Source organism: Rhinoraja longicauda, chromosome 16 (assembly GCF_053455715.1).
Source record: "Rhinoraja longicauda isolate Sanriku21f chromosome 16, sRhiLon1.1, whole genome shotgun sequence".
NCBI classification, from domain to species: Eukaryota; Metazoa; Chordata; class Chondrichthyes; order Rajiformes; family Arhynchobatidae; genus Rhinoraja; species Rhinoraja longicauda.
Genome location: NC_135968.1, coordinates 29,327,664 through 29,344,809, shown reverse-complemented (window position 1 = coordinate 29,344,809; position 17,146 = coordinate 29,327,664). Strand labels below are relative to the sequence as shown.

The 17,146-nt window shown below is 37.9% G+C and overlaps 1 protein-coding gene across 2 annotated transcripts in view; it reads left to right on the top strand.

Annotated features, from left to right (window-relative positions):
- The window catches only part of acsl5 (acyl-CoA synthetase long chain family member 5), a 49,413-nt gene that overhangs the window by 18,481 nt on the left and 13,786 nt on the right, over nucleotides 1-17,146 (top strand). For both annotated transcript variants that reach the window (XM_078413502.1, XM_078413503.1), the window contains exons 6-12: nucleotides 1,395-1,494; nucleotides 6,093-6,271; nucleotides 9,321-9,353; nucleotides 12,436-12,487; nucleotides 13,494-13,567; nucleotides 14,514-14,591; nucleotides 14,906-15,040. In XM_078413502.1, the coding sequence (XP_078269628.1) occupies nucleotides 1,395-1,494; nucleotides 6,093-6,271; nucleotides 9,321-9,353; nucleotides 12,436-12,487; nucleotides 13,494-13,567; nucleotides 14,514-14,591; nucleotides 14,906-15,040 (651 nt within the window). The remainder of the gene's footprint in view (nucleotides 1-1,394; nucleotides 1,495-6,092; nucleotides 6,272-9,320; nucleotides 9,354-12,435; nucleotides 12,488-13,493; nucleotides 13,568-14,513; nucleotides 14,592-14,905; nucleotides 15,041-17,146) is intronic.

The window sequence follows — 17,146 nt, the reverse complement described above, 5'->3', positions numbered from 1 at the left end:
CATAGTCAGGATCGAACCCAGGCCTCTGGCACTATAAGACAACAACTCTACCACTGCACCACTGTGCTGACCAAACTATTACACTATTAATAGCTATGTTTCACAAACCTGTAATAAATGGCATTACTTTTTAATTTATGGATTTCATTTTGGCAAGTTGTGATATTTTGCTTGATTGCCTGAAATGAACTTTGTCATTTGACAATGGGTAAATTTGTAATGTTACAAGTTTAAAAGCATCATTTAATCTTTATCATTTCTATCTCTGCTCTTTACGCTGTCTCACAGACATGGCAGCCATGGAAACTTCAGCCATCAAAATGAGCAGGAAAAGTACTTTGTTTGACTTACTTCAATATTTTCCTATAACAACCCATAACAATGACAGCACAGTGGCGCAACTTGTAGAGCTGCTGCCTCACAGCACTGGAGACCTGGGTTCACTTCTGACCTCAGGTGCTGTCTGTGTGTGTGGAGTTTGCATGTTCTCCCTGTGACCACATCCCAAAGACAGGTTTTAAGGTTAATTGCCCTCTGTAAATGGCCCCTGATGTGTCAGAAGTGGACGAGAAAGTGGGATAACATAAAACTCATGTGAACGAGTGATGGATGGTTGGCATAGGCTCATTGTTTAAATGCTGGATCTCTAAACTAAACTAAACCTGTCAAATTTAAGCCAAGAGTGGCAAAGTCCCATTTCTCGCTGTTAATGATTAACTGAAAACTGAAACAGATGTGCCAACATGAATAGTTCGTAGATAAGACAAATGCCTTTAAAATATATATTTTAATGCAACATTTTCAAATCTATTGCTATTAATACTTATTCATCATACGGACAATAATGCCAGATAAAGGCAACTTGGTCAGTGTGGACGAGTTGGGCTAAAGGGCCTGTTTCTATTCTGTGTGGCTGTATAGCTATGACTCTAATAACTTTGACTCTGTGGCCAGGATTTTCAGTTAATCTTCTTGCCCTGAGTTGAACCCAGAGATCAAAGTATTATTTTAAGAATATTATTTAAATAGTCACTTGAACAATTCGAATTTATCTCCAATTCTCATAACAGAACATCGTATTTTCAGTTGCACATATATTACAATTGCTTAAATATACAGCATCTATTTGCTGAATATTTGGCAACATATACTTTCCTGCAGTAAACAATTTGACCCTGAATAATTGGACTTTGGCATATATTTAAGAACAACACATTTATATTGCTGTTATATTGTATTCAAGGCCCAGTCTATGTACAGGCAACTTTGCTTTGAAACTGATATCCATTGTAATTTCTTGATATTTCTACTGTAGAGCAGATTTTTATAAATTGAGATTATCAGACTTCAGGACTTGTTTTAGGGCTCTAATCTTTCTTTTCCTTTCTCATCAGTGGATAATTTCTGAGTTGGCCTGCTATACCTACTCTATGTCAGTGATACCACTGTATGATACCCTGGGAGCTGATGCCATGGTATACATCATTAATAGAGGTTGGTATAAGTTAAAAACAGATCTTAAATTGTTTTTGCATTCAGACAGTGATATCTAAAGAGTATTTTGTCAAGGATTACCTGCGAGCTATAAGCATAGAAGGAGATTTTGTCCCTGAGGGTTAGTTATGTTATACTAACTCTTTGCAACTCACTATTTTTTTTGCACTGAGCTGCTCTTGACTTTGTATCCATCAGCAGCAGTATGTACAGTAATAATTAATGTAACTTTATCTGGGCAACAATAATAGCTGGTCATTTTGTGCTTTTTCTCCCCCAAAATCTTTTCCCATCCAAAGAGATGGTGGCACAGTGCTAGAGTTGTAGATTGGTAGAGTTGGTGCCTTACAGTGCCCGGGATCCAGGTTCGATCCTGACCAAGGTTGTTGTCTGCACGGAGTTTGTACGTTCTCCCTGTGACTGCATGGGTTTTCTCCAAGTGCTCCAGTTTCCATCCAACATTCCAAAGACGTGTAGGTTTCTAGGTTAATTGGCTTTTGTAAATGGCCCCCAGTGTGTAGGATAGTGCTTGTGTAAGGAAATGCTGGTTGGCCCAGACTCGGTGGGCCGATGGTCCTGTTTCCACGCTGTATATCTAAACTAAACCAGTTATGGCAAAAGAAGGGTGTGTTTTAATGCAGAAGCAATGTTTAAGGCAAAATAAAATTCTGCCTCAATTCCCAACAGTGAAATTGCTAAATCCCATTATGGTTGCTATGTTCATAAAATCAGCATGTTTGCACAAAATGTAGTGGAAAAGACATTGCAGACTTAAAGAAAGGTTGATTGTAATTTAATGACATTGGAATGATAATGTAATGAGAGAGGAGCAAAAAAAAACCTGGCAGATGCTGGAAACCCAAAATAAAAAAGAAGACAAACATATGTCAGGTAACATCTTTAGAGAAAGAAAAAATGGAGTGAAAGTTATGGCTTGGTTACTTTCAAAAGAACAGAGAAAAATTGAAAACATGTTTTAAGTTGCAGAGAAGGGGTGGGACTGAAAGAGAAGAGAGGAAATGCCCATGATTGGGTGAAATCCAAGAGACTGAATGACACAAGTGGTGCTGGTGCCTGCTGAGAGAGGCGGTAAAGATTTTTAGTTTAGTTTAGTTTAGCGATACTGCGTGGAAACAGGCCCTTTGGCTCACAGAGTCCGCACCAACCAGCAATCCCCGCACATTAACATTATCCTACACACACTAGGGACAATTTACATTTACATCAAGCCAATTAACCTACATACCTGTACGTCTTTGGAGTGTGGGAGGAAACCGAAGATCTCGGAGAAAACCCACGTGGTCATGGGGAGAACGTACAAACTCCATAGACAGCACCCGTAGTTGGGATAGAACCCGGGTCTCTGGCACTGCAAGCGCTGTAAGGCAGCAACTCTACCGCTGCGCCACCGTGCCGCACATAATTGTAAATGATCTCTCTGGAGGGAATTTATTTCACAAAATGCTGGAGTAACTCAGCAGGTCAGGCAGCATCTCAGGAGAGAATGTCATTAGAAAGTGGAGAATTAGAAAAAAAAAGGAAAACAATACAGGAATTGTGAGGCCAATCTTTGGAAATGAAAAACATGGTTGATGCTGGAAAGAAAATACAAACAGAAGGTGATAGATGCTGAGCAGCGACTAATGGAGAGAGAAAACCCAAAATAACATGATGGCGTAGCGGACACGGAGCACCACCAGGGGCCACTACAATGGCTTCAAGACCTTTCATCAGAACGAAGCATTTCTCGTATAGACTGAAGGATGTGGGCTCTAATTTGCCAGGTTAGAATATGAAGCGCTGTCCTTCAAGCTTAATAGGGTTGTTTTTTTTTAAAGAGACCTCAGATAGAGAAGTCAGGAATTGATGGAGAATTAAAGAGACAGACAACTGGAAAGGTGGCTTACCCTTGCAGAATGAAAGAAGGCGTTCTACAAAGTAGGCAGTAAATCTGCACTTCTCCAATATGGAGGAGACCACATCATGAGAAGGACACGTGGCACACCAAAATGTGAACCACTGCTTCCCCTGGAAGGAATGTCTCTGTGTCTGGATGGTGGGAAATGATGATGTTGCTGTGTTGAACTTGCACTTATTTAGAGTTATTCCACTGCCAAGAGGTGAAAAGTATTTGTGACTTTATTCAATCTTTTGATTGTAAAGACAACAGCAAAGTACAAGTTACCACACCTTGCAAGCCATGAGGTGTTCAGTCTTAGCCAGACTTATGACTTCCCTGACTCTGAATCCCAGACTCAGGGTTTCTCCTTGGACAAATTGGTCCTTGGGTCTCTATGATCCTACATTCTCGCTGTTCCAGGGTTTGGTCAGAAGTTAACTCTTGTCTCCCATACCTATCTCCTTCCTATTCCTTCTGTTCTGCTCCAGTGAACCAGTACTTTGGTAATAATCTAGTCCAGGTCCAACCCATTTCAGCCATCTTGGTTCTATTGCATCTGGACTATTAGCTACCACAGTATCATGTGGTCCATTTTCCATGTTACCAATAGTATGCCTACTTAGATACTGATACTGAGCCAATCGGGTAGAGAGGAGCATTGATTGCTCGTAACTGTTTATATTGTTTTCATTCTCCACATGGGTCTAATGACCAGATCTCATGACTCAGGTAATTCTCTGCCTGAACCTAGGCCATTAGTTATCTCTTACTACCATGGAAATGGCCAGAGCCTCTGTCTGCCATTGAGGTCCTAGATGCCATTGGAGATGACTTAGAGTGGAGCTTTTGTTTCTTGTCTCACTACAGTCAGGTCTCATTACTTTTGAGACATTGGTTTCTAGAAGTTAGTTTGCCAATTTTGGCTGCTACTTGGTGAAGCTGACAGAACTTCACACTAATGTATCTCACGCTGGACTTGTTCATCCTGTAATCCAGTCCTGGAAATTCACTTCTTCAATGAAGACACTGTTAACATCTCTGCATGTATTTTCTTAACATCCTCAAGCAACTTTACAGACTATTAGCTATCCTTGTATGTGACAATCTCCAAATGTCTGTCAAGGCTATACTTAATGTCCACTCTTCCACTATATGATGGCTGTTTTAACCCTCTGGAGACCACAAGGTTAATGGACAGGTGTTGTGCCTCTTTCATGAGTTAGTGCCAGGGGAAGAGAAGTGGTGGTAGAAGAGCGAATCAAAGTGTTATGAAAAGAATGGTCCCTTCAGAGTGCTGAATCATAGGGGAACAGGAAGATATGTCAGGTTGCGGCTTCACATTGACTGTGGTAAGGATTATAGCGAATGAATTATGGATCATGAAGGCAGGTGAGGTGGAAGGTATGTACAAGAAGAATCTTATTCTTGTTCTAGCTGAGAGCAGAGGAGTTGAGAATGGAAGTGGAGGAAATGGAAGGGATGTGGTTGAGATACAGTCAAATACAGGACAAGGGGGGATCACAATCATGGAGTGAGGAAGACATCCCAGAGCACCATTAGGTAGGGTGGGTTTTTTTCCTCTGTGAAGCCGAGTTGTTTTTGAGGGGTGACCTGATAATTGAGGAAATCAAAATTATAAGGGTGCATAAATAATGGAGGGTGCATAAATAGGTCATAAATAGAGAGAAACATTTCCTGTTGGAAGTGGTGTTTATGACCTGAGAGCTTAGGTTTAAGTAAGATATTGTGGGGATTTCAAAAATAATTTATTTCATCTAGAGGGTGTTGGAAATCTGGAAGTCGTGGACGGAGGGCTGTTGGAGGTATAAACTCTTAAAACATTTAAATGGTATTTAAAAGGGTCGTGGTCTAAAATGTCACCTGTCTGTGATGCTGCCTGACCTGCTGAGTTACTCCAGCACTTTGTGTCATTTTTTGCAAACCAACATCTGAGGTTCCTTGTGTCGAGTCTATCCATGATCGGTGAGAACAAAACAAAATGCTGGAGTAACTGTGGGGGGAATGGACAGGTGACATTTTGGGATGGGACCCTTCAACACACCTCGCAGAGGGGAGGCAGTGGGAGAAAGTTACACAGAACTCCCGTCGGAGACAGGAGGAGAACCTCTTCAAAATAGGCAAAGCAAGCAAAATGGAGACATAAGGAATGTAGATGCTGGAATCCTTAGCAGAACACAAAGTGCTGGAGTACCTCATCAGGGCAGGCAGCATCAATGGAGGATATTGTATGAATGCTGGGGCTGAAGGATCAGTTTCTTCCTTGTATGACTCTATTACATGGGAGGCAGCCAAGTGAAGAGAACTGCAGAAATATTAATGGTCATTGAGGAATGTCACAGAGTGTCATGGAGAGAACAATCTGTCAAAATGCTGGAAGAAGGAGGGTTGTTTGCTGAGACCATGTGTTAGTGATGGCAAAGGATTATCTGTTAAATCTGATGGGCTAGAAAGCAAAGGCAAGAAGATTCTTCTCAGTGTTCTTTTGAAACAGAAAGAGCAATGACTAAAGGTTACTTATATAATTATTCATTTCTATTTAATAATTGAGCAAGTGACTTATCTGCATTAAACAGTGGTTATTCAATACTCTGTTTGATATGATCATGGAGAAATGATTCATGTGGAATATCTTGTGATGAGTTAAAAGTTTGCTAAACTTAATATTCACATTTTATAGCTGAACTTTCAATTGTGATCTGTGACAATTTGAACAAAGCGAATGTTTTGTTGGGAAATTGTGAAGTGAAGCAGACACCATTCTTATCCACCATTATCCTGATGGATCCATTTGATGATGCTTTAAAAGAACGTGGGACAAAGTGTAAGGTTGAAGTCCTCACACTGAAAGAAGTTGAGGTAAGATTATGAAATGTGGCCCAGATGGGTATACAGTGGAATTTTATAAGTTCTTTTCCTCTATTCTTTCCCCTTGGCTTTATAAAGTTTTTGAAGAAGCAATTAGCCTGGGCAAATTACCACAATCTTTTTATAGAGCTTCTATTTCCTTAATTTTGAAAAAAGACAAAGATCCCACTGACTGTGCTTCTTATAGACCAATATCTCTGTTAAATGTAGACTCTAAGATTTTTTCCAAGTTATTGGCGATGAGGTTGGAAAAGACATTACCTCAAATTATTTCGGACGACCAAACAGGTTTCATCAAAAACCGGTATTCCTTTTTTAATATTAGAAGGTTGATGAATATTGTCTATACTTCTCCATGTAATACTTCAGAATGTGTCATCTCATTAGATGCGGAGAAAGCTTTCGACAGGGTGGAATGGCCTTATTTATTTACGGTCCTTGAGAAGTTTAATTTTAGTCCAACATTCATATCTTGGATTAAATTGATTTATCAAACTCCAGTTGCCTCGGTTTTTTCTAATAACCAAAGATCACCATTTTTTCGATTGTTTCGTGGTACTAGGCAAGGTTGTCCCCTTAGTCCTTTATTATTTAATATTGCATTGGAGCCTTTGGCAATTGCCATTAGAGAATCCCCCAACATTTCTGGTATTATTCGTGGAATGGAAACACATAAATTGTCATTATATGCAGATGACTTGCTATTATATATTTCTGATCCTGAAAATTCTATTCCTGCAGTTATATCTTTATTAGCTCAGTTTAGCACTTTTTCTGGATACAAATTGAATCTTAATAAGAGCGAACTATTTCCTTTAAATAGACTGGTTCCAATTTATAATAACTTACCTTTTAAATTAGTTAATGATTATTTTATATATTTAGGGATTAAGATTACCAAAAAACATAAGGATTTATTTGGGGTTAATTGTTTACCCTTATCCGAGTCCTCATTGGGTAGATTTGGAAACTAAATTGGTACAAGGATTTTCATTGGGCTCTATCTTAGGAACTTCTCTTCCTTTAGCCCCTTCTAAGTTACATAAACAAATTGACAATCCGATAGTTAAACATACCTTACGAATATGGTTTCAATTTCGGAAATTTTTTGGATTGAATTATTTTATTTTAGAGATGCCCAGGTATAGTACGATTTTCAGATTTATTTTTGGATAATTGTTTCATGTCTTTTGAACAATTATCTAACAAATATAATTTGTCCAGTCATCACTTTTTTAGATATTTACAGATTAGGAATTTTTTAAACACGGTTCTTCCTTCTTTCCCTAACCGAGACTCTAAGGGTATTTTGGAGAATATGTTACAATTAAACCCTCTTCAAAAGGGTGTAATATCAAATCTTTATAATATAATTATGAAAATACACTCTGATCCCTTTTATAAAATTAAGAATGATTGGGAAAGAGAACTTAATCTTACTATCCCTATTGACAATTGGAATAAAATTCTTCGACTTGTTAACTTTTCTTCTATATGCGCTAAACACTCTTTGATACAGTTTAAAGTCGTTCATAGGGCTCATATGTCCAAAGATAAACTGGCTCGTTTTTATTCCCATATAAATCCTATATGTGATAGATGTCACTCTGAGATAGCTTCTCTTACCCATATGTTTTGGTCATGCTCTTCCTTGGAAAGGTACTGGAAAGACATTTTCAGTACTTTGTCTACGGTTTTGAATATTGATCTACAGCCCCATCCCATTACTGCAATTTTTGGTTTACCAATGATAGACTCTACTTGTTTATCTCCCCCCATTTGTCAGATGATTGCTTTTCTTACATTAATGGCCAGAAGATCTATTTTGTTGAATTGGAAAGAAATCAATCCTCCTACTTTATTTCATTGGTTTTCTCAAACTATTTCATGTTTAAATTTGGAAAAGATTAGAAGTACTGTTTACGAACCTTCGATCAAATTTGAGCAGACTTGGAGGCCATTTATTCAATATTTTCATATCATGTAATGTGACCTTATTCCAACCTTTTTCGTTCTTCTTGATATTGCTTTATGCAGGTAGAGGGGATTGGAGCGGGCGACACTACTATGTTTTCGTTAACCACCTGGTACAGTCTGTTTTTTTTGTTTTTTTTTTTGTTTTTTGTTTTGTGGTTTTTTTTTGGTTTTTTTTGTTGTTTTTTCCTCTCTTTTTTCTTCTTTTTCTCTCTCTTTTCGTTTTTCTTTTATCCTTATCTTTTTCATATATATACCGACATATCTTCTAGGTATAGATAACAATTTGTTTTACACAACCTGGGGATATTTATGTTATACATTGCCATTGCTTATGCTTATGTATTCCCTTATATTTATCCACTTATGTATTTTTGTATGCCTATTGAAAATACTATAAATAAAAAAAATTAAAAAAAAAAAAAAAAGATTATGAAATGTTTAACTTTAGTTCTAGTTTTTGAGATATAGCATGAAAACAGGCCCTTCGGCCCAACGAGTCTGCACTGACCGGCGTTCCCTGCACATTAACACAATCTTACGCACACTAGGAACAATTTACACTTATACCAAGCCAATTAACCTACAAACTATGTCTTTGGAATGTGGGAGGAAATCAAAGATCTCTGAGGAAACCCATGCGGTCACGGAGAGGACGTACAAACTCCGTACACATAGCGCCTGTAGTTGGGATTGAACCCCGTTCTCTGGCACTGCAAGCGCTGTAAGGCAGCAACTCTACTGCTGTGCCACTGTACCACCCCACAATATAGTGGTTGATGTACCAGATAATGCATGCAGGTGGGAAACAGACAAGTGGTTTGAGACAAGTGTTATGATTCTGCACGTAACTTGACATTCTGAATGAATAGTAACTGCTGGAACTGTCAACTATGTCCAGGTGCCCTGAGTTAATTTAGTGAATTTATTTAATTTGACAACTGAGCAAATTCTTAGCTCAATTTGTTTGCCGCTGACTCTTTTCTGACATGTCATTAACCGTAATGCTCTGACTCTTGAATAGAACTGGAGAAACCTGATTTTACTAATGTGTTTTTCGTTGTAGGATCTTGGAAGGGAAAATCTTCAAAAGCCTATTGTAAGTATCTTAGCTAAATTTACAGTGTAATAGTGCAGTTGCTCAGGAATCCCTAACCCTTTTTATCTGGGTTTCTCTCGAGATTTTCCTTCACGTAGAATGTCTATTTGATGCCTAAAGTTGTAACATGAGCTAAGTTGAGTTACTCTTCTAGTCCCGGATAAAAAAACTCAATTAGTCTAGAAAATGCGGAAATTACAAATTAACAATTGGCCTAACTAATCAATGCCATTAATCCGTGTGAGCATACTAATGTTTCAATATCATTTATTTTGTTTCTATCTTTCAACAGTCTTCATTACTTATGCTGTGGTATTGGTTCTATAGGGCCTGTTTTCTTGCTGTGTCAAAAATCAATTGCATTCACCATTCCTATATACTCAACCACCAGAATCATTCTGCTTCCATGGGTATTAGCCACATATAATTTTAAATATCACTACCAAATCATCCTTTAATCTGCATTGTTCATTTTAAAAATCATATAATTTTGCCTCATGTCAAATAATTTATAAGTGAACCGATTGTTTCCTTTCAATTGTCTCTATATTCTTGAGAACAGAGCCCCAACTGCTAGGTTTTACAACTGTGAAATTCCTTGGATTATCAAGTAGGTTTATACTGTGTTTCAACATCTATATTCTGCATGTTTATGTTGAAACCTATTCTTCAATTAAATTTATTTAAAGGGGCCTTATATTAATGCATTGCTTTTCCACATCACCCAACAATGCCTCAAATCTTTTCTAATGATTTAGATTTTTTGTAACGTCATTTTATTAAAGATTCTAAAATGAGTCACATTCCAAATTAGGACCGTAATTGTGATGACACGGTTAAAATACATACGTTTAAATGTGTCACCGGATAGACATAATTAAAGAGATGTTGCAATCATAGTAAAAATCTACACAGGAAACCGATTATTAAGCACATATCTGAGAGGTTAATAGCTTTCAGCCATAAATATATCTTGCTGCATTTCAAGTTTACGTGTGAGATCACAATTTTGACCTTGGCCTCAAAATTGACACAATTGTATGCTACTGCATTAATTGAAGTAAGGTGGATCTGCATCCCTCTGGTTGTGTTCGATCTTCGTAAGGTCTCCAAAACACGGGTCAATAATTGTACTATTGCCTTCCAGACAAAGAGTTCAAATCTTTTTCCAGAGAGAGGGCAAAATCTCTGCCGAAACTCCAATATAGTGGTTCCTACTTGATTGTATTACTACTTCCTACTTGGTTTTATTTTGATCTTTAGCAGAATAACTCCTGCACAGTATTTATTGCTTGATCGGCATAATTTTAAAAATATTTGGTTGTTCGTTTGTGGGACAATATTGTGCAGAATTACCTGTTATGTTACAACATTGGTTCCATTTTAAGCATTCCAGTGGCTATAATACTTTGGAGCATTATGACTGACTAAAGGCTTCACAATGAATGCAAGCTTGTCTGTGTGACTTTAGGATAATGATAAGTTTGTATGTATTTGCAGTAAACATTCCTTTCCATTCTACTGATAATCACATTTTTTGCATCTTCCCTCACTAAATAATAAAATTGTTTCTTATACGTGTGTCTGCTTCTTCAAACATTTGTATTTCTCTTTCATTTCATATTCCCTGGTCTGATTTCTGTTGGCCACGCTTCACATAAGACTTCCCTTGAATTATGTTTGGATACTAGACCAAGTGGACCCATTGGGCCCAAACTCTCCTGCATTGGTGCAGCACCCTCCCCTCCTCCCCCCACTCCATCCCCCTCATCCCCCTCAACCCCCCTTATCCTCCCCCCTCCTCCCTCCTCCTCCCTCCCTCCCTCCCCCCCTCCCTCCCTAGGAGATAGATTTAAACTTAAAAATGTGAATAACTTTAGAAATATACCGATTTCAATGAAACTTCTTTCATTAGCACCAAAGGGATGGCGGGGAGTAAGATGGGCCTAAAATTGTTGCGCTATCATGTACCGTTTTGGCTGTAGTTCAGAAAAAAACAACAAACAATCGAGAGTTTTAGTATATAAACATAGCACAAAAAGTAAGGAAATTTGTGTTTGGTAGATTATTTCTTTGTTGTAACAATGCTTCTTGGCAATAAATCTTATACCATTGGAAAGCCTGTTTATTTCCCTTTTAAATGGTGCCACATTTGTAAGGAACATGCATTTATGGGATGAGCAGCAGAGCTGAGTATATGGGTTGCGCCCATGAAAAATTTGCCAAATCTTCTCTGCCAATGCCAAACAGCTTATTCTGCTGTTGCTATTGACTCTTGTTTTGAGCTTCTGGTACCCCCAGGTGCTGACAAGAATGGGATGCCATCCCACAACAGTGTGTGACCAGGCTGGTGACCAGCATGAGGAGGAGGTGCCAGGCTGTTATGGCTGTGTATGGTTCTTCCACACGCTACTGTGGCTCCTGTTTATTAAATGAATAAATTGTTAAATTGCCAATATGTCTTGTTTCTTCAGACTTCAATCATCCAATCCACCAAACAACACCGAACAAGAGTCAATGGCAGAATAAGCTGTTTGGCATTGGCAGAGAAGATTTGGCAAATTTTTCATGGGCGCAACCCATATACTCAGCTCTGCTGCTCATCCCACAAATGCATGTTCCTTACAAATGTGGCACCATTTAAAAGGGAAATAAACAGGCTTTCCAACGGTATAAGATTTATTGCCAAGAAGCATTGTTACAACAAAGAAATAATCTACCAAACACAAATTTCCTTACTTTTTGTGCTATGTTTAGATAAAACAGCTTAGTTTTGAATCAACTTTTTTTCAGAATCAAACTACTTTGACCCATCAGCACCACACACACCAAAATGATGGCAGGGATTTGTTGCCAAAATATCTTTATAACCTTTTCACCTTTATTTTTATTTTCAAATGATTAATTACAAACGTTACAATTCAGAGTTCTTATTTTATGGGAAACTTTGTTGCATTTTCATTTTAATTGGTCATATAAATTAATACAATGCAATGATTAATTTTAAGGCCAATTTCATACACAGAGCAAACTGTTTATTTAATATTTCTGCTCAAATAAGACTTTACTCACTGTTTTCTAGCCACCAAAGCCTGATGACTTGAGCATTGTATGCTTTACAAGTGGAACAACAGGTATTTCAGTTCTCATGTTTGAGAGATTTCACCCAATATGAGTTTTATTTCGTGTTTCGTTTGTAATGATGTGGTTGGACAATCCCACAAGCCTTGGTCAAGAAATGGGAAAACCAATATTGTCCTTAGATCCCAAGGAGCTTGATTTAAATCTGGCCAAGTTTCATGCAAAACACCATCCAAATGATTTGAGGAAATTGATATTGACACCAAGTCAAATGAATATAAAATAACCACATTTTTGAAACATCAAGGCTGGTAAAAATTAATTTTATGCGATTTTAGCATCTCAACACAAAATGATGCCGGAAATTAATCAGCTTAAGCGATACCTCTGACTTCAGTACTGAAATTCCCGTGGAGGTTGATTCTCATGAGCTTCATCAATCTTCATCAATCTTTTCCCTATCAACTCCCGAAAAATACATAATTTTTGTTTTGTAATCTCCCCATTTCCTGACGCTAATTTAGTCAAAAAATTGGGATCAATTTGGCAGAACTTGTCCTTCCTGTCAACTTACTTTAAATAGACAATTAATATAAATACACTGAAGCAAAAAAACAGAAAATGCTGGAAACATTCAGCAAGTTAAATAATATTTGTGGACAGAAAAATAGCTAACATTTCAAGTCTGGGGTCCTTCACCAGTTCTGAAGTGTTTTCAAAGTTTCTCTTTGTACAGATGCTGCCTGACTTGCTGAGAAGCATTTTATGTTTTTTTTAATAGATTTTAACTTCCCTGCTCTGTTTAACAAATGCTTTATATTAAAATAACCCACAGGTGCTCTATGAAAGATGCCGGCATTGCTGAGTGGATTTGGGTGTGGGAAATAGAACAGTGTTGCGTAATCCAGGGTTCTGGATGAGGAAACTTATATAGGAAAACATAGGACATAGAAGAGTACAGCACAGGAACAGGCACTTTGCCCCACAATGTCTGTGCCTATGTGAATGGAAGGATATGAATCATGAAACATGAATGACATTCTGTATTTTCTAAAACAGGTGACCCTAAAGGAGCCATGTTGACTCATAGAAATGTTGTGGCCAATACGGCAGCAGTCTTTACAATTATGGGGGTACGTATGATAATGCTGCTGGGATATCTGAGCTGCAAGTGGCCATGGATAATTTTGTGATGGTATTTTGTGGAATTGCTTGGGGCAAACATATATGTTAAATTTCATGGCAATGCTATGCTTGCTCCTTGCACACTGAATTTATGTCTATCATTTTGTTTGATATTTCCCCAATCTCATGTGGTTGTATGGTGCTGCTTATCTAAACTGCATCTTATTCCTTGCCACAGGCAGCGGTGGAGGCCAAGTCATTGGGTATTTTTAAAGCGGATATTTTATAGGTTGCTGATTAGTAAGGGTGTCAAAGGTTACAGAGAGAAGGGAGGAGAATGGGGTTGAGAGGGAAAAATAGATCGACCATGATCAAATGGCAGAGTGCACTCAATGGGCTGAATGGCCTAATTCTGGTCTATTATGATCTTATCTTGATTTTTCATCTGCAGCTGAATGTATGATCTAAATAACAACAACAAATCAGTTTATGAGGGATAGAGGCAATTCTTAAAGCTCCAAATGAAAAGTGGGAACATGCCTTCAGATAGTCAAAGACAAAGCATTAAATGGAATTGGAAGTTCTTTTTAAATAGGTTATTGCATATTTGGTAAACTCAGAGGAACCAGAAATTCCGGTTTTGGAGTTTTCTTTTGTGTTTTGAAAGATGGCAAAAAGTTGGCTTAGATTTCAATTCATTAAACAAATTGACAAGTCTTATGCTTACTTTATGCCTGACCTTAAGTAGATTTCTTTTCAATACTGTAGATTGGCCTGATTTGGATAAAGGGTTGAGACTGCATTAATCCATTAATTCCGGTGCTAAGAACTGTGGCTGTTTTTGTAGAATTGAGACTCCTAATTGATTAATTTTGCTTTGAACAATCTCATGCTGACATGTCTTGTCACTTGTTGTTTTGAAATATTCTAATTGCCTGCTTCTTATCTGCACAGTCCAACTTTTCAATCAACACTGATGATATTTCGATCTCCTACCTCCCTCTGGCACACATGTTTGAAAGAGTGGTTCAGGTAACAAGATGCATTTTCTTGCAACTTCTAGGGCAAAATTAAACCTCCTTTCTCCTGCAAAACAGCAGTCTTGAGATAAGAGGGTGGATTTGCGGCATTATTTTGAGGTGTGACTGTTTTGGGTTACTAATTTCATGGTAATTAACAAATTCAGTTAGTCACTGGGATCCAGTAGCCCAAATGTGAAAAATGTAGATTTTTGCATATATCGATGTCATTTTTTTTTTTTTAATCGCAGAAGGTTTGGGGTGCAATTTATTTATGAGATCATGCTGAACGTAGCTTATTAAATGGATGTAATTGTATTGTATCAGGTAGCACTTTACTGCAGTGGTTCCAGAGTGGGTTTCTTCCAAGGCAACATCCAACTGTTGCTGGATGATATGAAGACCCTTCAGCCTACAGTCTTTCCAGTTGTGCCTAGACTACTGAATCGTGTCTACGATAAGGTTTGTTCCTTTTGTAGAGTTTAATGTGGAAGAACTTGAATATATTATAATATAACAATTTCTTTGCATTTTCCTTTCTTTTCTTTCCCTGCCATTCTTTAATAAATGGCACCATTTTATATCCACTGAATATAGGACAGGTTGAGAAGAATTTGGGCCAAATGCAGGCAGGTGGGATTAGTGTAGCTGGGACATGTTGGCCGGCATAGACCACATGTTGGCATGGCATGGGCCACTCTATCACTTTATCACTAGAGTGCATAACTCTATCAATCTCTAACACTGGGTGGATTGAAAGATAGAGCATGGAAATGTGCCCTTTGGCCCACCAATTCCATGCCAACCATTGATCACCCGTTTCACTGGATACAAAGCATTATCCATATTTTCACAGAGCTGATGGATTTTGAGGTGTGACTGATTTGTACCTTAATATCGTACATCTTTTAGGCTTTTGTAACCTATATAGCCTTTGACTAACATAATTCTATTGTTGATTTGAAATTTTTAATTGCCAGACAACCTCGATAGATTTTGGGCAGAGAGTTCCATTGTTTCCAGCACAATTTGAGTGCAGAAGTTCTTCCTAACTTCATCTCTGACTATTGTGAAGGTTTTGCTCCTGGCTCGAACCTTTCATATCAAAGGCAACAGTTTTCTTCTCTCCAGCCCACTAACTCCTTTGACCAGATCAAACAGCCAATTTAATCGTCCTTCATGTTAATGTTTAGGATTTCTAATTATAAATTATATACCAGTTCAAGTTAAATAATAATAGAGTGATTTATTTTTGAAGTTCTAGAATTTGAATACTATTTTTTATCTGTGCTGGAATTTTAACATTCCAATTTCATGTAAACCTCCTGCAATTTTCAACCCTTACATTTTTTTTTCTGTTGGTAAAAATGTTAGAAGAGCAGCCATTTCTTCTCTTCTTGGGTGACAGTTTGAAATACTGTAGGCCTCTCAAACAATATAAAGGAATTGTAAATGTGAAATGTTATTAATTACCTTTAATATTTATTCCCTGCCACACTGTTGAGGCTGTACCACAAGGTAGAGTGGGTTAGGAGAGATGACTGGACTCCTGGGTTGGTTTGATGGGCTGCTGTCAAATATATGGGGAAAAAAAACCAAATATACAATTTAACGCCTGCTGTGAGCCACTCGGCCCCTTGAGCTAGCTGCACAGATTAGTAAAATCATGACTAATCATGAATAATAATTAAGGATGCTTTCCTGATCTCTCAATTTACCTCTTTGTGGTCTTTGTACTTATTATTTGCGCTTTCTCTGTAGCTGTAACACTATATTCTGCATTCTGTATCCTTTCTCTATTTGCACTACGTGTTGTACTCATATATGATATGATTGTAATCCCATATTTGTACTGATTTTGGATGATTAGCCATGATCATATTGAATGGTGGTGCTGGCTCGAAGGGCCGAATGGCCAACACCTGCACCTAGTTTTCTATGTTTCTTTCTATGTTTCTATGTTTCCATATGGTGTGATTTGTCTGGATAGTACCCAAAACACCGTTTAATACTGTATTTTGGTACACATGACAATAATAAACCAATAATAATCTGGTTGATCAATTTCCCTCCTGGGATAAATGAAGTTCTATCGTATCGTATCGTAACCTCAGATCAGCATTCCCATCTGCCCATGGTATTCTTTCTCTTCTATTTGCATATCAATACACCTCTGCTTTAAAAGTATTAAAAAAATGCTCCCACTAGAGAGAAGAGCTTCAAAGACTCACATCCCACCATGTGAGATAATTTCAATGCATCAGTCTTAAATGAACAACCTTCTATTTGTAACCAGTGATCCCCTTGTGCTGTATAGTACTCTAAGTGGAACCCACCCTACTAACTCACTCATTACTCTACAGAAGGAAATATTTTGACTCATTGGGCCCATGCCAACTCTCAAAAGAACAATTGCATCCACTTATTCACAAAATGCTGGAGTAACTCAGCAGGTCAGGCAGCATCTCGGGAGAGAAGGAATGGGTGACGTTTCGGGTCGAGACCCTTTTTCCCTGTACCGCTGCAACTTATCCTCCATCACACATGCCCATCATCTCCCCTTTGATT